This window comes from Adiantum capillus-veneris, chromosome 3 (genome assembly GCF_014529385.1).
Source record: "Adiantum capillus-veneris isolate H3 chromosome 3, ASM1452938v2, whole genome shotgun sequence".
NCBI classification, from domain to species: Eukaryota; Viridiplantae; Streptophyta; class Polypodiopsida; order Polypodiales; family Pteridaceae; genus Adiantum; species Adiantum capillus-veneris.
The window spans coordinates 52,862,148-52,889,041 of NC_140933.1; the positions used below are offsets into that span (position 1 = coordinate 52,862,148).

The following is a 26,894-nucleotide window of genomic DNA, read 5'->3' on the forward strand; positions in this document are numbered from 1 at the left end:
TGCATTGATTGCCAGATATGCCCAATTTGGGTAGGGTCAAAAAGCTTTGGTCTATTTTTGGCAGATGCAAAGTGAGAGTGTCTCTCCCAATGCAATCACATGCACACCATTACCGATATGGTATTTGCTTCTGATTGCGTAAACGGAATGTACACAACAATTCAAGCCTCAATGGCCAATAATGGGTTGACCAATATTGGGTTAACTTGGCACGTCTGCATCGACTGCGAGAATCCGACTGACATGCAGACTGACGCGTTGTAACAGCAGTGGAAAATTGCCGACTGAAACTCAAGCCTTAACCTGTTACCATGGTAACTCTTCATAATGAAGCACCTCGGGGCTGATTTGGATGCACCTTTGAATCCGTCTTGATGTGGGTTGCCAAAATGGCCAATAAGGGTCGACCAATAATGGATTAACTTGGCACATCTACATCGACTGCGAGAATCCGATTGACGTGCAGACTGGCGCATTGTAACTGCAATGGAAATTTGTTGGCTGTAACCCAGGCCTTAACCGACAATCATCAATGGGCTAATCGGATGGACTCGCTCCCCCAATTATATCCTTAGTAGTAGTTAGATGAGATATAGAGAGACAGATATAGAACTTCATAGACATTTACCATGTGGGTTGGCAAGCCTCCTCTCACTGACTCCTTCAAAGAAAGATAGACATATTTGGGAAATCCTTTCTTCTCCATACTCTCTTCTTAATTCTCTAGATACTAACCTGTATATATCTGTGAGTACTTATAAGAGTTATTTTTTGGACAGATGGCTATTGGCCCAAAGGTGTTGTCTCCTGGACATGCAAGACGTAGTAGGATATGTCAAGCCTCTCGAGCTACGCGACGTGCAACAGCGCGAGATAGAGTTCGACGTTCTCTGGGTGAGATTGATGTGCCTCGCTTGGAAGATTGCCACCATTTGATAAACGTGAATCGATGCAATGAATTTCCTCAAGGAAGGATTGCTAACGAGTCAATTCTCTCACAAAGTTATGTAAGGATTGAAGTGGAAGACAATTTGGAGGCCAATAATGGAGATGTTCCTAAGGAGCCTGTAATTGTCTCCAGAGAGGGAGATTACTCCAAAGTTGAGACACTTTGTCTATCTATCACCTACTTATATTCTGAGACCACTTCCTTGACGCATGTCTCTATGTTGTCTCTTTCTCATGAAAAGTGTATTCTTCACAACATAGGCAACTTGGATTTTGCATGCTCCTTATGTGGTGCTTTAGCTTGGAAAACAGAAGCAAAGACCATTCGCACATTTGTGGGGATGAGTTGTTGCAACTCAAGAAATGTTTCTTTGCCGCCAGTAAGTGAAGCTCCTTTAGAATTAAGGGAATTGATGCACGGGGGCAATACTAGAAGTAGAAAATTCTTGAAACATATCAGAGCATACAATAGTGTGTTGGCATTTGCTTCTTTGGGAGCTCATATAGATGAATCTCTTTGCCAAAGAAAAGGAATCTATACCTTCAAGGTGCATGGATCTATTTATCATAACATTGGTCCATTGATGCCAGAAGAACGAGCAGGTCAAATCCCTCGCTTTGCTCAGTTGTATTTTTTTGACACTGAGAATGAGTTGCAAAATAGGATGAGTCATGTTTCAAAACTCAAACCAGATGTTTTGGAAAGCTTGCAATCGATGATGCATCGAGTAAATCCGTATGTTCAAGCTTTTAGGGGGTTTGCTACAATGGTCCAAACTTCCAATATTCCGGAGATTAGGATGGTCATTACTGAGAAGCGTACAAATGGCTGGCAATATGTTGCTCCAACAAGTGTGGAAGTTGTTGCAATCATGCCTAGTCACGGTGAAGAGAGCAACATTGGCCATCATGATATTGTGTTGAATCTTTTGGGTGGTGGTCTAAAAAGAATCTCAAATTGCCATAGGTCATACATGCCTCTATTATATGTGTTGCTATTTCCAAGTGGTGAAGAAGGTTGGAATCCTTACATACCCCAAGTGAACAGAGCGGAAGTAAACAGAGAGCGAGTAAATGGAACTACAAAGTATATTTCTACGATGGATTTCTACAAGTATAGATTGCAAATTAGAGATGACACAACACAATGTCTTTTACGTGGTGGTAGGCTACTGCAACAATATATTGTTGATGCATATAGTTGTATGGAGGAGTTGAGGCTTTTGTGGGTTCGTAATCATCAAAGTGAACTTTGCAGTGAGGTGTATCAAGGCTTGACAGATATGGTTGGAGCAAGAGATGGAGCAAGGGATGATAGAGAAATGTTATTGGGTGCTAATGTTGGAAGAAGGGTTGTATTGCCTTCTTCGTATGTTGGTGGCCCCCGCTATATGCACCAACTGTACCAGGATGCTATGGCAATTGTACGCAAGAGAGGAAAACCTGATCTCTTCATTACATTCACATGCAATCCTGGATGGAAAGAGATACAGGATGCATTACTGCCTGGACAGACATCCAATGATCGTCCTGATCTTACTGCCCGTGTTTTCTACCATAAGTTCAAGGATTTGATGGGCTTGATGATTAAGAGAGCTATTTTTGGTAAGGTCATTGGACACATTTCTGTGATTGAGTTCCAAAAGAGAGGCCTTCCTCATGCTCACATTCTATTGATACTTGCATCTGAGCATAATCCAACAGAGACATTGCATTATGATAAGATTGTGTGTGCAGAGCTTCCTGATAATGTAATGTTTCCACAGTTGTATGATGTTATCAGTCGGTGTAATGTGCATGGCCCGTGTGGAAACTTGAATAAGAATGCTCCATGTATGAAAGATGGAAAGTGCAGGTTTAAATATCCTCGAAGCTTCAGTGCGTCGACTACTGTGGCTAGGGATGGATACCCAACGTACATGAGGAGGGATGATGGAAATTACACTGTTCGTAATAAAGTGCAAATGAGTAATAAATGGATTGTTCCATACAATCCATTTTTGTCAATAAGGTACAATGCATTTATCAATGTGGAGGTTTGCTCCACTATATCTGCTATGAAATATCTCTACAAGTATGTGTATAAGGGACATGACAGGGCCACTGTTGTTCTACAAGATAGTGAAGGGCTTCTAAATGAAGTTACAAACTATCTTAATGCTCGATATGTATCAGCGTCTGAGGCTATCTGGCGTATACTTGGGTTTCATATGCATCAAGAGAAACCTGACATACAACGGCTCCAAGTTCACTTGCCTCATCAAAATCAAGTCATCTTCAGCGACAGAGCGACTGTACAGAGTGTGGTGGAGGGAGAGGTCAGCAAAAAGACAACGCTCACTGAGTGGTTTGTAGCAAATCAACAATATCCAGAGGCCAACAATTTGTTGTACATAGACTTTCCAACAAAGTGGGTTTGGAAGCCAGCAAGTAGAACATGGACTCAAAGACAGATTGGTGACATGATTGGAAGAATGTACCACATTGTTCCCAATGCTGGAGATTTGTACTATTTGCGTATGTTACTCAACATGTGCAAAGGATGTAAGTCTTTTGAGGATATTAGAACCTTCAATGGACAAGTATATGACACATTTAAAGAAACATGTAATGCACGAGGATTACTGCAAGTTGATGATGAATGGTTTCTTTGTTTGGAAGAAGCCTCTTTTCAACAAACAGGGCAACAATTGCGCCTACTGTTTGTAGTCATTTTGGTTTTTTGTGATCCAATACATCCTGGTGCATTGTGGAATCGCTTCTGTAAGGAGCTTTCTGAGGACCATGTATATCATATGAGGGAGAATATCTGTGAACACATGGCTCAAAACCAAGCTTTATCAAACTTAGAGACAATGCTTCAACACTATGGAAAGAGGCTCTCGGATTATTCTGGAATGCCCCAGGTGGATCACACACTGCAAACTATGAGTGAGCATGGAGTGCTTGCTGAAGAGTTCATGTATAACAGAGAGGAACAAAGAGTATTGTCTGCTCGAATGGAATCATCTTTCAATGTTGGGCAAAGGGAAGCTTACAATCGGGTTTTACAAGCAGCTGGCCAGAGCATAGGGACTGTTTTTTTCTTCGATGGGCCAGGTGGAACGGGAAAGACTTATCTCTACAATGCATTGCTCTCTCGGATACGTGGAGAGTCCAAAGTAGCTTTGGCATGTGCATCGTCCGGGATTGCAGCACAACTTCTCGACAATGGAAGGACTGCACACTCTACATTCAAGATCCCTATTGATATAACTTCTGAGTCCACATGTAACATTAAAGTAAACAGCCAGCTTGCTGAGCTATTGCGAATGAGTTCACTGATCATATGGGATGAAGCCCCCATGGCTCATAGACATGCTTTTGAGGCTCTTGATAAGACACTAAGAGATGTCATGAAAAATGACATGTTGTTTGGTGGAAATGTTCTCCTCCTTGGTGGTGATTTCAGACAGATATTACCTGTTGTGCGTAAAGGGGGAAGAGAAGACATCGTCAATGCATCTTTGTGCCACTCATACATTTGGCAACGTACAGAAATCATGCATCTAACACAGAATATGTGAGTGGTCAATTGTTTTAGTAATGTTATTGAAAGAGAGTTTGTGCAGTGGACACTTGATATTGGTAATGGACATGTTTGTGATGGGGGCATACTTGATAATGTGGCTTTGCCGGCCTGCATGATGCTACCACAAAATAATTTGCAAGCATTGGTTGCTTGCATATATAGAGACCTTGAAACACAGACTTGCCATGCAACCTTTTTCAAGGATAGAGCAATTTTGGCTCCACGGAACAAGGAGGTGGATGCTATAAACAATTTGGGCTTGCAGCAATTTCCTGGTACTTATAACGAATATGTCAGTGTAGACGTAGTATGTGAATCAAATTGTGATAGCATTTTATTTACAAGTGAGTTTGTAAATAGTTTAGATCTTGGGGGAGGTTTTCCACCGCATGTTTTACAATTGAAACAGAATGCTCCAGTTATGTTGCTTCGCAATTTGGATCCAAGAAGTGGTCTTTGTAATGGGACACGTTTGATTTGTAAGCAATTCCACAGCAAAGTGATTGAAGCAGAAATCATTACAGGGTCACATGCAGGAAATGCAGTGTTCATTCCAAGGATTGATTTTCTCATGGGATCTAGAGAAGGTCTCCCTTTTGATTTGAGACGTCGCCAATTTCCCCTACGTTGTGCTTTTGGGATGACAATCAACAAGGCGCAAGGCCAAACATTGGGAGTTCTTGGATTGTATCTCCCAACACCTGTTTTCACCCATGGTCAACTGTATGTGGCAATGTCTCGCGTGAGATCCTCTTCTGCCATCAAGGTTGTGGTTGGTGATAGTCACTTAACAAGCGTTAGTATACATGGAGATCAAAGAACATACACTTCTAACATTGTCTACAAAGAGGTGTTGCAATTGACCTGCCACCCCCTTGCCATGGGGTTTAACGTGGTTGGATATGTTTTATCATCCAATAAAAAAGCAGGTTCACTCTCGCAACTATTTCTTTTTCATTTATAAGCTTAGTATATCTTCTTACGAAACATGGTGTATTCATTGAAACAATTGACTAAGATTTATTAGTGCTGAGAGATTTATGATTCATGTGCTTTTTGATGAATTTCTAATCCTTTATTTATGTATATATGTATATGTATGAATGAAGATGGATCCTAATGCCTCTGTGACTTATACATTAGGGAGACGACCTCGACACGTCCGAGGTAAAATATTATATATGTGTGTTTGTGACATTTCGATACTTTAAAGAATTTAAATCTCACAGTCAACGATTATGTATTAGATCCACCATTATGGAGGGGTCCAATCACAGCCATGCAGGTGATTCATCTACTCGAGGACTTGGATGTAGCAAGGTAACAATGTTGATGTTGATATAGTAAAGTAATAGCTTTTGTGTATCAAAATATTTATCTATATTAATAGCTTTTTGTTTGGCTATAGATCACAATATTACCCAGAATTCTTGATGGTGGGTATATATCATGCTTCATATGATCCGAGCTTGCTGTGCTACATTCAAGTTGCTATTCAGAGAGGATTCAAAACACGTGTCACCATTGCAGAGTTAGGCAGAACCCGTCCAATCAATGCTATGTTTGCTCAAAATCTTAGTCTCGGTGCTTGGTTCCTATGTGTTTTTGTGTTAGGATCTCTTCCTCCAGTGATTGGTAGATGTGTTTTACATCTTGGGCCATGGGTGGTTCGATACTGCAGCAGAGCATGTCGTAGGCTACGCTTTTGAGCGTATAAATCTTAAGAGTCTACGGATGTTATATTTTTTGGCATAGGAAATATCACTTACTCTATAAATGTTGGTGCAAAGTTAGTTTGAAAATATGTTGTGATGACTTTTGCAAAGATTCAAATGTTGTCCATCTTATAAATTTCAAACACATACAATACCTCTCTCTCTCTGTGTGTCTCTCTCTCTTTGTTGTCCATGTACTAGGCTCTCTCTCTCTCTAGCTAGAGAGAGAGACAGAGAGAGAGTGAGGAAAGGAGAGAGAGAGAGAGAGAGCTTTGTACATGGACAACAAAGAGAGAGAGAGAGAGGGGGGGGGAGAGAGAGAGAGAGAGACAGAGAGAGAGTGAGGAAAGAGAGAGAGAGAGAGAGAGAGAGAGAGAGAGAGAGATCTCTGTACATGGACAACAAAGAGAGAGAGAGAGAGAGAGAGAGGGGGGGGGGGGGGAGAGAGAGAAAGAGAGAGAGCCCAGTACATGGACAACAAAGAGAGAGAGAGAGAGAGAGAGAGAGAGAGAGAGAGAATCCACCCAGTATGTAGACAAAGAAAAATGCTCGAAAAACACCAAGGTTTAGTGTAATCCCACTTACAAATTTTGGGATTTACCTCTGCATTTTAAATTTGAAGGAGGACCGATGAAAGAGTTCCCTATAGCCTTGATGACTGCGAGAGAGAGAGAGAGAGAGAGAGAGAGAGAGAGAGAGAGAGAGAGAGAGAGAGAGAGAGATGTACGGGCCCGGGCAATCTCACAGCCTCACGCCCGGGCTCTTGGTATCAACCGTCGCAACATCGTAGCAGGTTGTGGGGGCGCCAGTTATGGCGTGGTGAACAAGGGTAGGCCAACAAATCTACTGAAATGAGACAAGGTGCACAAACCAGAGAGAGAGAGAGAGAGAGAGAGAGAGAGAGAGAGAGAGAGAAAGAGAGAGAGAAGAAGAAGAAGAAGAAGAACACACACTGGTTGTGCTCGGGAAAAATGTGTCTCAGCTTAATATCATGTCATTTTCAATTTCAAATATGCCGGTGGGAAAAGGCAAAATTCCGTCCCAAAATAAAGAAAGTAACCCAACTTTTTGAAATCTCCTCTTGGCAAATTCAAGCAAAGAAATTTTGTACGTTTCGAAAAATGATTTTTCCCGATCTCTCTCTCTCTCTCTCTCTCTCTCTCTCTCTCTCACACACACACACACACACACACACACACACACACACACAGAGTCGTGTGTTGAGTGGTGTGCAGATCGAAGCACACACACACACTCACACACCCTGAGAGAGTGGGTGGGTAGGTACTTTAGAGAGAGAAGACATTTTGAGGCAAGATAGAGAGAGAGAGAGAGAGAGAGAGAGAGAGGAAAAATCCACATAGCACTGTCAGAGGCAGTGCCGCCACCGAAGACGGCGCCGTTGTACTAGTGTTGTTGAAAAGGATACTCCTTGTTACCACAATATTATAGATGGTCCTTTACCTGGTACCTTGGTCTCAAAAACAAATTCACCTAGGAACTTTACTTAACAAGGTATATAGTTTGTTCACACTGCTTAAATTGTTTCAAATCTTGGTTCCAAAGAGAGTGTCTCCACATCACACATTTTTAACCTTGTTCAACAATGGATTAAACATGAGACTCGATAGAAACTTGTCTTAGAAAGCTTGAGAGTTGGCCATATGGAATGCCCAATATATCATAGCTTTTCCTTCTTACACCATTTTGATTAGGTCTACAAAGCAACACCACAATATACATGATTATTCATCTAGTACCTTGGATTAACAATCTTAAAGATTTGGGAATATGGCATAGCCTCTTCAACTTACCTCTAATGATGACTCCATTGTGTCCACTAGCCGATATGATACGATACGCGAACTTACACAATACTTTTGCATAACAACCTTGAACATTTTGACACATGGTATAAGTTTCTCAATAGTTTGATGTCATTTAGAAAATCTTTTATCACACAACTTTGCCTATGATTAGCACCACATGATATACACAAAAAATCTTATTAGTGAAAATTTGGACTCTCACAGAGACCCTCTAACCATCTTAACTATAAGTATTGGACCATATGGCATGAGATAGTAAAATTCTTTAAGAAACTTAATGTTTTTCCACATGACATAACCTTTTCAACAAAATTGGAGCTTCACCTAATAGCTTGGCTTATCAAGCTTGAAATCTTGGACACAAGGCATAACCATTTCAACAACTTAAGTATTCAGATCAAATTAGTACAACTGGAAAAAGTACAGAGAGCCATAGGGTTTCTCTAACCTTATAAGAAAAGCAATCAAGAGTTAAAGGGTTGCTCTAAACAGGAATCTAGCTTGTAAAATACTAATCAACTCCTCTTGTGTGACGTGGATGGCATGCACACTAGTGTTATGTAGGATGAACATGAGATAGATCCTACATTTAATGAGACGCCATCTTAGAGAGGATGCCCATCGATAACTACGCATGCATCTGATAGGGCACCACATTTGGCATACATATTGAACAAAGCATCGCTCAGTCAACATCTTCCACAAGGCCACAAGACTTCAAGGTGCAATCCCTCTTTTCAAATACGGTGAAAACAACATAGGGCTTCCTCGCCATACACATGTTGGGTGTACCTTACAACTAGTGCATTCCAAGTGATGACACTCCGGGGAAGCAAGTTGCTTTCATGAGGGTACCACATTCATACTCAGCAATGTACTCCCTAAATGTGCATCTTTCTTAGGTAGCCCACTTTTGTGGAGCTCACTCGTCATTTACATGTGTGCAGATGATCTAGCACATGTTGACAAGTCTTACACTAGTTGTCTACGTGCACTCCCCTCACATTTGGAGAAAGGCCTTCCCTTCCAATCTAGTTTAGGATGCTTTAGATACCTTGCCAGATCCATGATGGCCCCTACCCTACAATCAATGAGACAACCAGTGCTAGAAATTTGAAGGTTTTTATACCCAATTACACAAATTTTTAAAAAAATTTGTAGGTTTTCTCACCTTCAAATATAAATTTTAGAGGTACATTTCAAAATTTGTAGGTGGGATTACACTAAACCTAGGTTTGTTTTTAGCATTGAAAACATCTTGGAGAGAATGCCCATCAAAAATTGTTCATGCATCAACAAGGGAACCATGTTTGGCACCAAAAGCACCGCTGAGATGAAATGTTGCACAAGGCCACAAGCCTTAAAGTGCAAGCCCTCTTTTAACATCCAAATGATTAGGATGGGGCTTCCTTTTCACAACCATGTTGGGTATACAATCGATGCATTCCCGTCGATGACATTCTAAGAGTAGGAAGCTACTTTCATGAGGGTACCATATTTACATGTGTCTATCTAAAATAACCCATCGTGTGGAGATCGTCAGTCATCCGCATGCATGTGGATGATCGGGCTGCTCTTGCATGTCTTAACACATGGAAACCATTGGTCGCAGACAGCCATGCTACTCTTGAGTGCAAGTATTATGGTAGTTGCCCTTTGACAGTGCGTCTTTCTCAAATAACCCACAGTGTGTAACACAATGTGTCTTTTTGAAATAACCAGTGACTCGCTGGTCATCCGCATGCAAGCGGACGATCATGCTGCTCTTGCACGTCTTAATGCTTATAGCCCATTGGTTTTGATGCACAACAAGTACTTAGGCTTCACTATATAGATAATTTGTCCAAGTTCTGAGGCAAGTTTTGAATATGTTAGAAAAGAAGTGTAGTAGGGTATCGATGTTTTGAAATTGAGCTTTTGACTCAAATCTTCCAAGATTCTCTATAGGTAAAAAGCTTTTTTGATGGTAGGTTCAGAATGTTTAAGGATGTGAATCCCAAAGAGAGGGAAATTTACACTAAACTGGGAGGTCCCAAAGCTTTCTTGTTTGGTGAATGCTTGCATGCACTCTTTATTTGCCTGCCTCTCTCTCTCTCTCTCTCTCTCTCTCTCTCTCTCGTGCGCGCGCGCTTCTGGGGCTACATAGATGTAATGGGAATGTCTTTCTCTAGATGCAATAATCTATGCTTTCACCTAAAGGCATGTGGCCTTCAACAAGATGCTGACATTGGTGAGGGATTTCACAAGGAGATTGTTATTTAGGCGATGTTAGAGAAAGGTGTCATGCTTAGGCGGTGCGTTTGTTTGTATGCCAAACAAATGGGTCGCACGGGGTTTTTTTTTTTGGGGGGGGGGGGAGGATATGAGATGGTAATAGAAGGCGACAAGGGTGAGGTGAGGTGAGGAGAGAGAGAGAGAGAGAGAGAGAGAGAGAGAACGAATCTTTGAATTCAATGGTTTAGTTTCAAAAGAGCTAGTAATGCCCTTAGATGATGGGAAAATCTAACAAGGGAGAATCTTTTGGGGGAGGGGATGTTCAAACACTCTAGACCAAGGAAGTTAGGCATGTTATAAGACATGAAAGCGATAGGAATTTGATTGAGATTCCTATAACGTTCACAACATACAACATTGCTCAATAAATTAAAAAAATCCTCGACCTTGTTCTTAAGATAGCCAATATGTGCAAAAAATATGGGAAAACTTACCAAAAGATTCCTAAAATTTGTGGAGTTTCTTAGAATACCTCTCAAGTTCTAATAATCTTTAACATAGCCCTCATATTTGACCAAAAATCCCAAAATGCCCTTCAATTTCTCCATAATTTCCTTCAATCTCTCCAAAATACCCCTCATTAACCTAGCAAATATCTCTAAATTGCAAATGTATTTGCAACTCTTCATGGGTTGATTGTGGGCTATTAAGATGATATTTCAATATCAACTGAAGAATCATCCTACAAACGGGATAAATGAGCACATGTTTGCAGGTTTTAGAAGCACAAATTTTGAAAATTTTCTTTTGAATGAGGACTTTATAGGTTTTGGAAAATCTTCTGGTATGGAATAAATAGATTGGCAAGGCTTGTGCTATTTAGATCCTAAACACAATTGATTTTGATTATGCAAATCTATATTTTCTTATCTTCTCTACAAGCAATGAGGCAATGTCTCATGAAAGTGACCACGGTACTGTGGATAGGTAGAGCATGCTTTTTTGTCTATATGCACACGAATAAGATGCATGCTCTTTTACCATGCCAATCTTTGAATGTATGACACAAACAATTGTAGGCAATATCCTATGATGAGAGTAGTCCTTTTTGTAAAGAATGAGGATGCAAGAGAGCTACACAAGACAAGAACAAAGCACACAGAGATGGAAAGCTTCTTCTTCTTCTTCACAGAAAAGAGAGTACAAAATGACTAAGTGCTAAAGTTGAAAAGTAGCACATATGTACATGCGGTCACTAAGTGTGAACTCGCTAGAAGCGTACTAGGCTGGCACTATAAGTGTAGTCCAGCTGTAGAATCACTGGCAGAGATCCTCCGTGTCGGTCACCTAACGCGCCAGTGAGTAAATGCAGTAAGCGGCCAAGACCCGTAGTGGATGCCAGCTCAAGGTGTAGAGCTCGACATCTCAACACTCCCCCTCGAGCTCTGCATGTCGCAGAGTCCAAGCATAGTCCGGAAACGTCGAAGCTTCTCAGCTCCGAGGGCCTTGGTAAAGATATCCGCTATCTGCTCCTCTGTGTTGACGTAGACCAAGTCGATGTCGCTTGCCAACACTCGCTCTCGAACGTAGTGGTAATGGACCTCTATGTGTTTGGTCCTAGCATGGAACACTGGGTTCCTAGCCAACTGCATGCTGCTGAGGTTGTCACAATGAATGACAATCTGCTGGTCCACCTGCACTCCCAAGTCCTCAAGTAATGTGTGTAGCCAAGCTACCTCGCACGCCGCAACTGCTGCACCTCTGTACTCGGCCTCTGTGCTCGATAAAGCAACCGTAGGCTGCTTTTTGCTGCTCCAAGTAACAGCAGCACTCCCAAAAGAGAACATGAAGCCACTCGTAGATCTCCTATCAACAATGCTACCTGCCCAATCTGCATTTGTATACCCATACAATGCTAATGGTGCATCTGCTGCATAGAACAATGCGTAGTCAAGAGTCCCTTGCACATACCTAAGTGTGCGTCGTACTCCATCCAAATGTGGCTTCCTCGGAAGCTGCATGAACTGACTCTCCAAGCCTACTCTGTAGCTCAAGTCTGGCCTTGTGATAGTCAAGTAGATTAGACTACCCACCATCTTCCTGTACATATTGACATCCTCAACAACATCACCCTTCTCTGCACTCAGCTTTGCATTCACATCCAAGGGAATGGAAATCGGCTTACAATCAGCCATACCATACTTTGACAACATGTCCAAAGCATATTGTCTCTGTGACAGCCATACACCTTCTGGAGTCCTGATCACCTCAATGCCAAGAAAGTAGCGCAACTCGCCCAAATCTTTCATTTCAAACTCCTGTTTGAGAAGACCCTTCACATGGTCAATCTCCATAGCATTGTCACCAACAATAATAAGGTCATCTACATATATGGTAATGACCACAATCCCCACATCACTCTCACGTACATAGAGTGAATGATCAGCATGAGCTCTCCTAAAACCAATACTGACAAGATACTTGGCAATCCTGTCATACCATGCTCTAGAGCCCTGCTTCAAACCATACAAAGCTTTGAGAAGTCTGCATACATAATCTGGGTAACCTGGATCGACATAACCAGGTGGCTGATCCATATACACTTCCTCTTGCAACTCACCATTCAAGAAGGCATTCTTTACATCCATTTGATGCATAATCCATCCTCTAGATGCAGCCACTGCTATGACAGCTCTCACAGTCGTCATCTTTGCCACTGGAGCAAAGGTCTCCTCATAGTATATGCCATACGTCTGTGCATAACCCTTTGCGACCAGCCTTGCCTTGTGACGCTCAATGTTACCATCAGCCTTATGCTTGGTTTTATACACCCATTTGCAGCCAATAGCTTTCTTGCCACTTGGCAATGGCACCAACTCCCATGTGTCATTTGCTTCCAATGCAGCCATCTCTTTATTCATTGCATCATCCCAATGCACATTTCCAACTGCATCCTCCAAACATGTGGGCTCCACATCCTGTATCACCTTAGCCATGTAAGCTTGGTGATGCGCTAGATACCCATCATAAGTCAATTTCTGAACTGGATTTCTGACTCTATTAGATCTGCGCGGTCCTGGGTCACTCCTTTGCCCTCTAGCATCTTCTTGTACTTTCCTTACACCAGGTGTCCTGACAGCCGGAATTCCAAATTCCTCATCAAGAGTTTGTTCAGAACCATCTGAATCCATGTCTACATGTGAAAAACCTGATGATGCATCAACCATAAACGGAGGTTCATCAACCTTTTCCTTTCCTTTTCGTGATACATTCCCTGTACCTGTTGGTGGAGTAACCTGCGTACGTAGTCTACCATTCCATGGTTTCTCAATAGAGCCACGAGAAGAGGACTCTTGTGGTCCACTCAAAACCTGTGACTGTGGCCTCACATTTTGTACAACCACATCATCTTTTACATCAGCCCCAATAGTGCCATGTGCATTACTGTACCAGCTACTCATCTCATCAAAGACTACATCTCTGCTCACTCGTAATTCTCGTGTAGTAGGATTGTAGCATCTGTACCCCTTTTGTTCAAGGGAATATCCCACAAGAATACATTTCTCTGCTTTAGGATCCAATTTCCTACGCAACTCATCTGGTACATGCACGTAAGCTATGCAGCCAAACACTTTCAAGTGTGCCAAATCAGGCTTTGTACCTGTAAACTTTTCCTCAGGTGTTACATCATGCACCGCAGCTGTAGGTGTCCTGTTCATAATGTACACAGTTGTATTTACGGCTTCAGCCCAGAAATGATGAGGCATGTTCTTCTCATTCATCAATGCACGTGCAACCTCTGCAATGTGCCTGTTTTTCCTTTCTGCGACCCCATTCTGCTGTGGAGTATATCTGCATGTAAACTGCCTGCGTATACCATGCATTCGCAGAAAATCTGAAAAATCATTGGAGAAGTACTCTCCCCCTCCATCTGACCTCAATGTATTGATTTGCATATCTGTCTCCTTCTCAATCATGACTTTGAAGTCTTGAAAGTGACCAAACACTTCACTTTTGTTACGCATGAAGTAGACCCATACTTTCCTTGTATGGTCATCAATGAAAGAGACATAATACCTGCAACCATGTATACTTGCAGTATCGGTTGGACCTCAAACATCTGTGTGCACCACCTCAAGTGGCCTTTTACATACATTGCGCTCATGTGGAAATGAGCCCTTTGACTGTTTTCCAAACTGGCATGCTGCACACACTTTATGCATACCATCCACCTTGAATTTGGGCAAACCTTTTACAATCTGTTTTGATTGCATGCTGCGCAATCTCTGCTCATTGACATGGCCAATGCGTTTGTGCCAAATGTCAACATCAGCCACAACACCTGTGCCTTGTGCAAATAATGCAGCTTTTACCTCAGGCATGTCTACATTCAGCGTAAACATTCTGCCCACACATTTGCCCTCTGTGATCAGCTTACAGCCATTCTGGAAATCTTCTACATAACAGCCATTTGGATTGAAGCGAACCTGCAAACCCTGCTCAACCATTTGTCCAACAGAAACAAGATTCTTTGTAATGTTTGGGACATGAAGTACATCTGCTAAGTACTTTGATTTCCCACTCTTCGTATTTAGAGGTATGTCCCCTACATGAGCAATGGGGTGAGCTGTGTCATCTCCTGTCTGCACATAGCCTGACACATCTGGTTTGCGCATATCTCTAAACCACTCTCCACGAGACGTCATGTGATTAGAGGCACCTGAGTCCACATACCAAACATCATCTTGGGTGGAATTCTCTGCAGTCATTGTATTCATTACATGCTGCATAACAAACATGCGCTCGTTTTTGCTGTCATCTGCATCTCTGCTAGTAGATGCATAGTTGCCCTGTTCTCTCTTTCTACTTGCTTTTCCCTTTGGGCAGTCACGTGACATGTGACCTCTTTCACCACAAGTCCAACATTCTCTACTATCTGGAGTATGTTGCTGCCTGCTTGATCCTGCACCACGACCTCTTTGACTCCCCTGCCTTGAGACTGGTTTCCCCTGCCACCTGTATTGTTTTGATTTGATTGACCTTCCAGAAATTGGCCCCTGCAACCCCTTGGGCCTCGACCACGACCTCTACCTCTACCTCTGTTGGAGTTAGAATAGAAGGCCTGTTCAAAATTATTTCTGCCATGAGAAGAAGATGTGTCAAGGTTCTTCTCCTCAAGAATAAGCATAGAAATCAAATCTTGGAACACGGGGATGTCGTCTCTTGTATTCATGGAAGACCTAAAATGTACATACTCATCTCCTAGACCATCCAAGCATGCACGGACAATGTCATCGTCTTCCACTGAGACTTTAATAGATCCAAGAGCCTCAATGATACTCTTGATCTTCAAAGCATAATCATTGATTGAGAGGTTGTTCCTCTTAACCTGATTTAGCTCCGACTTTAGTTGAAGCTTCCTGGCCTTGGTGTTCACCTCGAACACTCTGCTTAAGTTTCTCCATGCAATGGCGGGGGTTTCAGCATCCTGTAGATAGCCCATCATGCCATCTGTGATGCTCATAGACAGCCAATACATCACTTTGCTCTGGCCTTGTTGCCAGTCCCTCAAAGCTTTCCTTTGTTCTGCTGTAGCATTTGCCTCGGGAATCTCTGGTTCCTTTTCATTGTCTCCTTCTACATAGTCCCAATAACCTTTTCCTTTTAGGAAATTTGTTATTCTGAACTTCCATGCAGGGTAGTTATTTTTCTCAAGCTTCTCAGTAACAATCTGACTGAAACCGTCAGACATCTTGAAGCACTAAGACAAAATAGCTGCAATCTGCAAAAACCTGCAAATCTGCTGAACCTGCTATCGTGGTTCCTGTAACGCTTTCTACACTCAACGAGTGTCCACAATCAAGCGTTTCACAACCACTGTACTTGTACAGTAAATCTCTGTATACTGCACTTTGGAAACCTGTTCAGAAACTTGTGAATTGCGAACGAAGGGATTGTGATGCTCTTGCTCTCTTAGCCTCTCTTGCCTGCACCAGGCTCTGATACCATGTAAAGAATGAGGATGCAAGAGAGCTACACAAGACAAGAACAAAGCACACAGAGATGGAAAGCTTCTTCTTCTTCTTCACAGAAAAGAGAGTACAAAATGACTAAGTGCTAAAGCTGAAAAGTAGCACATATGTACATGCGGTCACTAAGTGTGAACTCGCTAGAAGCGTACTAGGCTGGCACTATAAGTGTAGTCCAGCTGTAGAATCACTGGCAGAGATCCTCCGTGTCGGTCACCTAACGCGCCAGTGAGTAAATGCAGTAAGCGGCCAAGACCCGTAGTGGATGCCAGCTCAAGGTGTAGAGCTCGACATCTCAACACTTTTTTGGGCATAAGAACATTCACGCTTTGTGTGATTGGATTGAAGTACAATTTTTATTAAAGAATGGGATTCATTAGTTAACTATTCTCAAACTGTCTTTGTTTTGTTGGCGCTTCTCAAGAAAAAATACCATGCTTCGATTACGAAAGTTAAAAAAAGGGCTTCATTTCACTGTAGAAAGTTTACATTTTTTACTTTGCTTGGTGCTTGTTTTGAGAAGGCTCAAATTTCTCCATAAGCACATATATTATGTATATGTGCATATACTTGAGCTTGAACTAAAAGAGAACATCATCATTTATTAGTGTGTACTAACTCCCATGGACCTTGAATTTGTATTGGGGCAAACACACAAGATACACCCTATAGTGTAGTGAACCTGTGGAAAAGTAAAGTGGTCTAGAGAGGTGTGCATTGAAGGAGTCATCTCTTATGTATGAGCTGCAAAATTACCTTTCTCCACCCTTTAAAGCCTTTTTTGAATCCCCTCTTTCTATAGATGTATGCTTTGTGGTCCATATCGTGACAGATGTTCAAACTCAAAGTTAGGACTCTTCGAAACTTATGCACTTCTTTTTTTTTTTGTATCATATGAGTGATGCATGATTTTTTAGTTAGCTTTTTTGTGTCGTTCGAAAAGGATCCAAATTTAAATTCAAAAACCTCACAAAAATGGGTTTCATTGCAAAAGCTCAACATCACAAGCTTGCAAAAAAAACACACTACCGTACGGCCCCCTCATTGCCCGATTTTGGCAAAAGTTGACCAGCGATGCCCCCAGTTGCCAAGAGTTTTTTGGTGGCTATTCCATGCATGCGTTGTGAAAATGATGTTTTATGGACAATATGAACAAAAAAAACATAAAGTACAGAATGTTAGCAAAATACATTACAAAATACAAAACTATTCTTTATTGCTTTGGGAAGTACATCATGGCTTATTAGTTTTTTTTTCAAAATACATCCGTGGATATGGGACAAATGGTTGACCTAATGCCAAGGGTTTTTACAATTTCTTTTGGGTTTGTCACCTCTTGACCTACGCTTATGGCATAGTGGGAGAGGACTGACCCAAGATGCTTGCTTGTAAAGGCATACAAGGCCACCTCTTGGTCCACCAACATACATTTGTTATCATTAAGGGTGAGGGAATCTTCAACGAGGATGGCACTTAATGCTTTGTACTTGAGCAGGTCCGCACGACCATGCTTGGAGAACTTTGTGTGAGAAACTCAATGAATGGATGGTTCCAAGTGTCTCAAGTAGTGCCACAAGGAGCTAACCCTACCCATGGGCACATTGCGAGAACATCCGGTTCACATTGTGAACTTATCAACATAGTATGTTGTCTGCATAACATTTTAAAGTTTAACACTTGTTGTAAGGAAACACAGACAATTGTTTAGATTAAAAGATGTTTAGGGAGGTATGTCCCCTACATGAGCAATGGGGTGAGCTGTGTCATCTCCTGTCTGCACATAGCATGACACATCTGGTTTGCGCATATCTCTAAACCACTCTCCACGAGACGTCATGTGATTAGAGGCACCTGAATCCACATACCAAACATCATCTTGGGTGGAATTCTCTGCAGTCATTGTATTCATTACATGCTGCATAACAAACATGCGCTCGTTTTTGTTGTCATCTGCATCTCTGCTAGTAGATGCATAGTTGCCATGTTCTCTGTTTCCACTTGCTTTTCCCTTTGGACAATCACGTGACATGTGACCTCTTTCACCACAAGTCCAACATTCTCTGCTATCTCGAGTATGTTGCTGCCTGCTTGATCCTGCACCACGACTTCTTTGACTCCCCCTGCCTTGAGACTGGTTTCCCCTGCCACCTGTATTGTTTTGATTTGATTGACCTTCCAGAAATTGGCCCCTGCAACCCCTTGGGCCTCGACCACGACCTCTACCTCTACCTTTGTTGGAGTTAGAATAGAAGGCCTGTTCAAAATTATTTCTGCCATGAGAAGAAGATGTGTCAAGGTTCTTCTCCTCAAGCATAAGCATAGAAATCAAATCTTGGAACACGGGGATGTCGTCTCTTGTATTCATGGAAGACCTGAAATGTACATACTCATCTTCTAGACCATCCAAGCATGCACGGACAATGTCATCGTCTTCCACTGAGACTTTAATAGATCCAAGAGCCTCAATGATACTCTTAATCTTCAAGGCATAATCATTGATTGAGAGGTTGTTCCTCTTAACCTGATTTAGCTCCGACTTTAGTTGAAGCTTCCTGGCCTTGGTGTTCACCTCGAACACTCTGCCTAGGTTTTTCCATGCAATTGCGGAGGTTTTAGCATCCTGTAGATAGCCCATCATGCCATCTGTGATGCTCATAGAAAGCCAATACATCACTTTGCTCTGGCCTTGTTGCCAGTCCCTCAAAGCTTTCCTTTGTTCTGCTGTAGCATTTGCCTCGGGAATCTCTGGTTCCTTTTCATTGTCTCCTTCTACATAGTCCCAATAACCTTTTCCTTTTAGGAAATTAGTTATTCTGAACTTCCATGTAGGGTAGTTATTTTTCTCAAGCTTCTCAGTAACAATCTGACTGAAACTGTCAGACATCTTGAAGCACTAAGACAAAATAGCTGCAATTTGCAAAAACCTGCAAATCTGCTGAACCTGCTATCGTGGTACCTGTAACGCTTTCTACACTCAACGAGTGTCCACAATCAAGCGTACATACAACCACTATACTTGTATAGTAAATCTCTGTGTATTGCACTTTTGGAGACCTGTTTAGAAACTTGTACGAAAAACCCCTAAAAAAAAATTTCGCTGCGTAGGGCGCCTTCGGCATCTGGTCGTGGATTGCGAACGAAGGGATTGTGATGCTCTTGCTCTCTTAGCCTCTCTTGCCTGCGCCAGGCTCTAATACCATGTAAAGAATGAGGATGCAAGAGAGCTACACAAGACAAGCACAAAGCACAAAGAGATGGAAAGCTTCTTCTTCTTCTTCACAGAAAAGAGAGTACAAAATGACTTAGTGCTAAAACTGAAAAGTAGCACATATGTACATGCGGTCACTAAATGTGAACTCGCTAGAAGCGTACTAGGCTGGCACTATAAGTGTAGTCCAGCTGTAGAATCACTGGCAGAGATCCTCCGTGTCGGTCACCTAACGCGCCAATGAGTAAATGTCGTAAGCGGCCAAGACCCGTAGTGGATGCCAGCTCAAGATGTAGAGCTCGACATCTCAACAAAATACACCAAGGTTGAAGGCATTCATGTTTCAAATCAATGAAATTGCACATTTTAATCAAAATATTGAGCAAATTGAAAACGATCAAATATGCTCAGAGATAAGATTTAAAACACCATATTCATTAATGGGAGCAAAATTCACATCAGGTACAATTTTTAACAAAAATTTATTGTGGAAACGTATGTTCTCACACAAAGAGCTCTTCTCTTTTTTGGACCGAACAACCTTGTTGTTGATTACAAAGAGGTATTGCTTGGTGTTACCTTGCATATGTGGTAGTGATGTGTGTGAACACACTTAGGGCTGCCCCAGGGCATTCTTTTCCTCACTAGGAGGTTTTTTCCCCCTGTGCATTGTTTATATGCCCATCATTCTAGGGCTAACTCATGTTTCATTTCACACTAAGTAATACTACTCTTTGTTGTGTGCCTTGAGATTCCTTCATCTTCTCCAAGCTGTGTGTGCTTCCCTGCAACCCTATTTCCAACAATTAGTATGAGAGAAGGTCGCATCCTCCCGGACTTAGTCATCAGCCTTGTCAGCACATGCCTGTTCACTTTCTTAAATTCTAGCAAGCTTTGGTGAGGGTCAACAACTCAACAAATACTTCAAGCTCATTTTGGTCTCTGTTTCCACTACAAGCAATACTTGATAGGCAGTTTTGTCATTTTGTGTAGAATTTTTGTTAGTGTTGTTTTATGCATAACATATCCCTTGCAATCTTTGACGGGTTGTGTTATAGCACTTGTTGGTCTCGCTTTGTTCCCCTCTTTTTGGATAGTTTTTACATCAGGCGCAGGCATTCACCATGTCTAACAACAACATAGGTGTGTTCAAATTATTTGCTACTCGGGATAAATTGGATGGGGACAGTTACCTAATGTGGGCTTACATGATGCAACATGTTCTTGTGTCAAAGGGTGTTTGGATTGTTGTGCAGGGCATTGATGTACGTCCTGGTTCTGAGGATGCAGGCAATGTTGAGGATGCTGCAAGTTTTGGTGGCAAGGTTGTTGTTGCCATAACTGTTTTGCCTACAGCTGAGCAAGCTCGTTGGGATGTTAGAGATGCACAAGCTCATGCATTGATTATGTTATCCATGAAGCGCACTATTACTCCTCACATTCATTCAGTTAAATCTACAAAATAGGCTTGGTGTATTTTGGATGTTCTTTATGCAAGTCGCAATGAGGCTAAAATTTCATTGTTGCCTAAAGACCTGGAGTCAAAGATTATGCATGAGGAAGATGAAAAGGACACTTTCCTTATTGGTATCAAGGATATTAATGAGAAATTATTTATGCAGGCGAAGTCTTTTCTAACAGTTCACTTGTGCAGATTGCTCTTAATGCTTTTCCAGATTTTTACTAGACTTTTGCTAGTACTTGGAGACTTATGACCCAAGGAAATTGTCAAGTTTGATGCATTATGCACATTGCTATTTCCAATGTCTCCTTAGTAAAACTTATGTCCAATGTTCTTTGGATTTTTGAGCATAGGCTTTTGAGAATCTTCTTTGGTGAGCCCATCACTTCCTTCTGGTAGAGGTGTAGCCAATGGTCCTACTTCTTTGCAACAGTTTTGTACTTAATCTCTACTTGTACTCCAACTATTCCACCCGAATTTTCTTTGATATGTATAAGTGGCTCGTATCTGTCTAACTCTTCATACATGTTCATTGAGTGCACTTTAACAATATCAGTTCCACTTTGTAACCTGTATTGCTTGATCTCCTCAATCTCTGATATAGTATCTACATAAGATACCTCTTCAATGATCCTTGTAATCACATCATCTGGTTCAAGCACTTCACATCCCTGCAATTCACTTTGAATACTTGAAACATATTTTTTCTCCCACTTAGGCAAATCATTGAATTTCCTGTAAGACACTGAACCTTCAAATGTTAACCCCAAAAACCCTGAAGAGAAAGTCTCTCTTTGTGACTTTAAACTCCTTGCGTATCTTTGGTAATGAATGATCATGTAAATTGTCTTTATTCCTGGCATGGTCAACACATACAGTCATAAATTGAACATCTCCACTACAGATCCTTGCATAGGCTGAGCCATCATCTAGCACCTTTGTTTCCATCCGTGCAGACGTAATGTTGAGTTGTACCAAAATAAGTGGATAGAAGGAATTCTCCTGTACAAAAAAGTTTTGTTCATCAAAAACATCCCCAATAGTTACCTTGACCTTTGCACATGCACCATATAAATCGCATGGAATCATGTTGGTAGATCATATCCACCAACCGTGGTCAAAATCAATAGGCCACTTTCCCTTTTGGTATAAGCCATTTTCCATAAGATTGATTTGTGGACCATCGTCTACAAGTGCTAAGACCACTGGCTCTTCAATGTCACCAACCTTCATGATGGTTTTAGTTGTCGCTCTTGCCCAACGAGTCCTTGAAAATTGACTCTTGGGTATAATTTCATTGTCTTCCTCGCCATTAAAATGAACATTTCTGACCTCAGGTACAATCGAGTTTGAAACCCCATAGGCTTTGACTCTTCATCTTCAAGCTCTTTAAATTCTTCTTCATAATCATCCAAAATTTCTTCGATGTGTCGAATCATTTGGCTCTTTACTAACTCTGGCTCTTGGTCACTTGGTACTGCCGCTTTCTTTACTGACTCTGGCTCTTGGTCACTTGGTACTACCGCTTTCTTTTGTTAATATCAATGATCTTTTCATGGAACTAGCACTTGGCAAGTCCCAAAATATCACCCAATGTGAGCTTCACTTTACTATTAAGAACGCACTCTTCAAAAACCTTCTTTTAATCTATAGCCAGTTCAATATCATATTTCAGCTTATAAGAGGGTCGCCCGATCGAGAGTTCTCCCCGATCGAGAGCACCCTCCTCCTTCTCCTACTTCTTCCCTTGCTCTCCTTGCTTGAAAATCCTCCTTCTTGATCGCCAAAAATCTCTATCCAAATGCAAAAAATTGCGCCCCCTTTGGGTGTGTGAGTCCTCCCTTCACTCTATTTTCAGACTCCCCTTTTTTCTATTATTAGCTTGAGAGTGCATGTACAAGCACACTTGCTATTCTCAGCTTGAATTAGCTTGCACTTGTGTGACTGCCCCCCCCAGAGGGTTGTCACGGCTCCGTGACAACCCATACAGTTTCCCTTCAATAAAAATAAGGCGGCCTTTCTACACCACATGGGAATAGGCCTTACAAGGCATGCCACATTATCACCCTACGATGCCACTGTGTGTCATCGTCGATGTCCAGCCCAGTTGTAAACATCATCAAATGCCAAGTGACACCACAAGCAGCGCCCGCCCAGCGGAAGGCCATAGCTAGGGAGCTTAGGAGCTCACTCCCTCACACCACATTTCTAATGGAGGATCTCACTTGCATTATAAAAACCCCGCCCCAATCAAATCATAGTGCACATGTGGAACTAAGTCCCTGCCACGTGGCACTACCAAGGCTACCAAGGCCTCCAAAGCTCCTTAAACCCCTCAAAAACTCCCTTGTTAAAAATATTTTTCCACCAACTTGAAGCCTTTGCAGTGTACTACCCACCAACTCGGTGATCAAGCCACAAAGATCAATTGGAACTTCACTTCACCAACTTCAAATCATGCAAATATTACTGCATTTTAGTTTCCCCAAGACTTCCAACCATACATTCCAAAAACTACAAAAATCACATGGCACTGCGCTGGGCCGTCATATGCACAACTTTCAACTCGCAATATCTTCATGATCTGGGCTCCATTTAACAAGCCGTCAACTCCCATGGCTTTCATATGCTCCATAATTTTTGTACAAACCCTAGCAAAGCCGCAAAAATCTCAAATGGCACACTCATCGAGGTGACCAAACTAGTACAAAAATGGCACCTGATGAAACTTTAACTGACAATATCTTGGCAACCAAAACTTTGATTGCCAATTTAAAAAGACCGATGTGCTCCACAAGATGTGCACTTCAAGACCATGCATTTTCTTCATCTCTGAATCCCTCATCTGCAATTGCCCAATCTGGGATAGATCTACAATTCATTCAAATTTCAAACTGTCATAACTTCCTCATCGTAGCTCCAATTGATGGGCTGTAAAGACAATCCTGCAGAGAGAATTGAGTACTACACTTCTAATCCATAAACTTCTGTTTATGATCACTCCAAACATACTTTCTTTTAGCATCATTAAGACATTTTTTGGCCCTTTATATAATTGAATTTGTCATACATTTAGCATAAAGCTAGCTTATTATCAAGTCATGATCACTATTGACTAAACACATAACCTTCAAAGAAGCTTAACTTGCACCTCTTTGCTCATTTTTCCTTCGTGGAAGCGGAGCTGCACAACAGCGTGAGAGTGATGTATTTCTCATTGTCATTCTTTATGTCGATGATTTGCTGATTACTGGCCCAAATGAGACACGTATTGCTAAATTTAAGGTTGATTTGAATGTTGCTTTCAAGATGAAAGACTTGGGACTGTTGCATCATTATTTGGGCATAGAGTTTAAGCAATGTGATAGAGGTATTGCCTTGTGTCAAAAAAGCTACATAGAGACCTTACTATCTAAGTTTGGACTTGAGGACTGCAAACCTATTGCTACTCCAATGGAAATGGGTTTGAAATTGAGCCTTCTGATACCGGTGATCCCGTCGATGTCACTCTTTATCAAACTTCTACTGGATTCCTTATCTATGTATGGAATACGTGGCTAGATATTCAATTTGCAGTCTCACAAGTTAGCAGATTTATGCATAGCCTAGGGTCTAACCATTGATAGGCTGTCAAGTTATCTATGTATGGAATACGTGGCTAGATATTCAATTTGCAGTCTCACAAGTTAGCAGATTTATGCATAGCCTAGGGTCTAACCATTGATAGGCTGTCAAGAGGATTTTTCCTACTTGAGTGGAACTTTACATCTTTGCTTGCTTTAACCCAAGGGGAGATCATTTCCACCAGATTTGCATGCTTTTGCAGGCTCGAATTGGGTTGGTTGTTATGGCACGTGAGTGTAGTGGTTTCTATTTTGTGCTTAACAGTTCATCATATCATGGTTGAGAAAGAAGCATAATATTTTGTGCTTAACAGTTCATCATATCATGGTTATGGCACGTGAGTGTAGTGGTTTCTATTTTGTGCTTAACAGTTCATCATATCATGGTTGCCCTTTGAACCTACTATGGCCACTTCCAATTGTGAAGCTGTGTACAAGAGAGTATTCATAGATACAATTGAGTGTGTATGGCCAACCGCCTTATGGCTGATTTGGGTGTTGATAGGACAAAGCCAACATCATCTACACTAACAGCTAGATCGCATTGGCAGTTGCAAGAAGCCTAAATTTTCATGCTCGCACGAAGCACATTGAGGTGCACTATCATTATGTGAGAGAGACTCTCAGCATGAGGGACCCAGCTTGGCTTATTTGCCAACACACAATACAACCTTGCATATATGTTCACAAAGGCATTGCCTCATGAGAAGTGGGAAGCTTTCCGCAAAGCTTGGGTCTTACTCCCCTTTGTGGATTGATCATGTCCTTAGGACATGGAACTTCCCTATACACTATGTGCTAGCTCTCATTCACCGCATCTGTCATAATAATCAATATCTAATTCTCCTAAATGATTTTCTCATATTAAACTGATCATTTAATGTGGGGAAGGCCAGGGGAGAAAAAGCTAGAATATTGGTTAAGCTAGCAGACCGGCCACAGTAGGGATCCAAAGGAGTGAAAATAGGGATCCAAAGGGGGGTCCATCTGCAAAAGAGCCATGTGTAACAACGGGCTAAAAAGACCCTAAGGTTCAGCCCATTAAGACTTCCAAAATGCTAAGGTTCCAAAATTCAAAGGTTGTGTCCAAAGGTCAACCCTAGGGAAAATTGGATGCTTTGTGTGTGCCCTAAAAGTCTTTGCACATCCCTACATGGGAGGGGGCGAGCCCTAAAGGTAGGGGATGAGAGAGAAATCCACACACACACACACACACACACACACACACACACACACACACACACAGGCTCCCTTTACACAAAGGGAATGAGGGACACATGTCAGCTCCCTAGGCCAGATGCCCACAAGGTGTGCCCAATTTCTATTGGATGACCCTTGAAGTGGACCAATGAGAATTAAGCTAGAGTAAATCTAGTTTAATTAATTTAAAAACATTTAATAAAAGAAACCAATGAGAATTAAGTCTCCTAGAAGACTATTGGGCAGTCTCCCAAGGGGTCCAATGAGCATTCAGGAGCCCCATGGCTTGCCTAATTCCTATTGGCCAAGAGGCAAAGGGGTCCAATGAGAGTTTAGTTTAATTATTCAATTACCTAAAGCTCTCACAAAAGGGGAAAGGGGGACACATGTCAGAAGGCTATCACTTATGCTGCTTAATTGTAATTGGCTTGACTTGGGGAGGGCCAATGAGGCTACAGCAAGAGCAATTAGCAAGAGGGCTCACCCAAGAGAGAGAGAGGGGGGGGCTATTTTTGCAAGGCATTATCACACACACGCTCACACAAGCTCATGTGTGAAGAAAGAGAAGACTATCTCTTCCCAAGCTTTAATGGAGAACTCATCACCTACTCCAAGCTTGTGAGATAGAAGCCTACATCAACACTCTCTTGGCATGTGGATGCAAATCCAACCAAGAGCCAATCTTCAATGCATGCTCATCTCCTCTACCAAGCTAATTACTAAGCTAAGCTATGCTACATGTGAGTGATTATGTGAGGAGATGTACATCTTTCTCGTAAGATACTCCTTCTTCCTCTCAATCTACCCTCATATCCTGCTAGCTCTCACCATCTTCGAAGGTGTGTGAGGTCTTGGGTCTTAGAACGGGGATAATTCAAGTTGTGTTTGATTAAGTGTTTTGCTTAGTGCATGAAGCTTCCATCTTCATTGCACTAGCTAGTCTTGAAGGAACACAAAGAATTGTATTGTACAATGTCTCTCTTGATGGGAGAAACCATAATACAAAGCCTTTTGGAGGGGGGACCGGCTCCATGCAAATCCGGTCCTCAACTGTTGTCAATAGCTTAATTTCTCTCTCTTTTGAAAGTATTGTTG

General features: G+C 41.8%; 1 protein-coding gene across 1 annotated transcript; it reads left to right on the forward strand.

Annotated features, from left to right (window-relative positions):
- The first annotated feature begins 779 nt into the window (after positions 1-779).
- On the forward strand, positions 780-6,228 carry LOC147460928 (uncharacterized). Its single transcript, XM_086504449.1, has 4 exons — positions 780-4,442; positions 4,560-5,448; positions 5,749-5,839; positions 5,928-6,228. The coding sequence occupies exons 1-4, from the start codon at positions 780-782 to the stop codon at positions 6,226-6,228; spliced, it is 4,944 nt and encodes a 1,647-aa protein (XP_086360575.1).
- Positions 6,229-26,894: the final 20,666 nt, after the last annotated feature.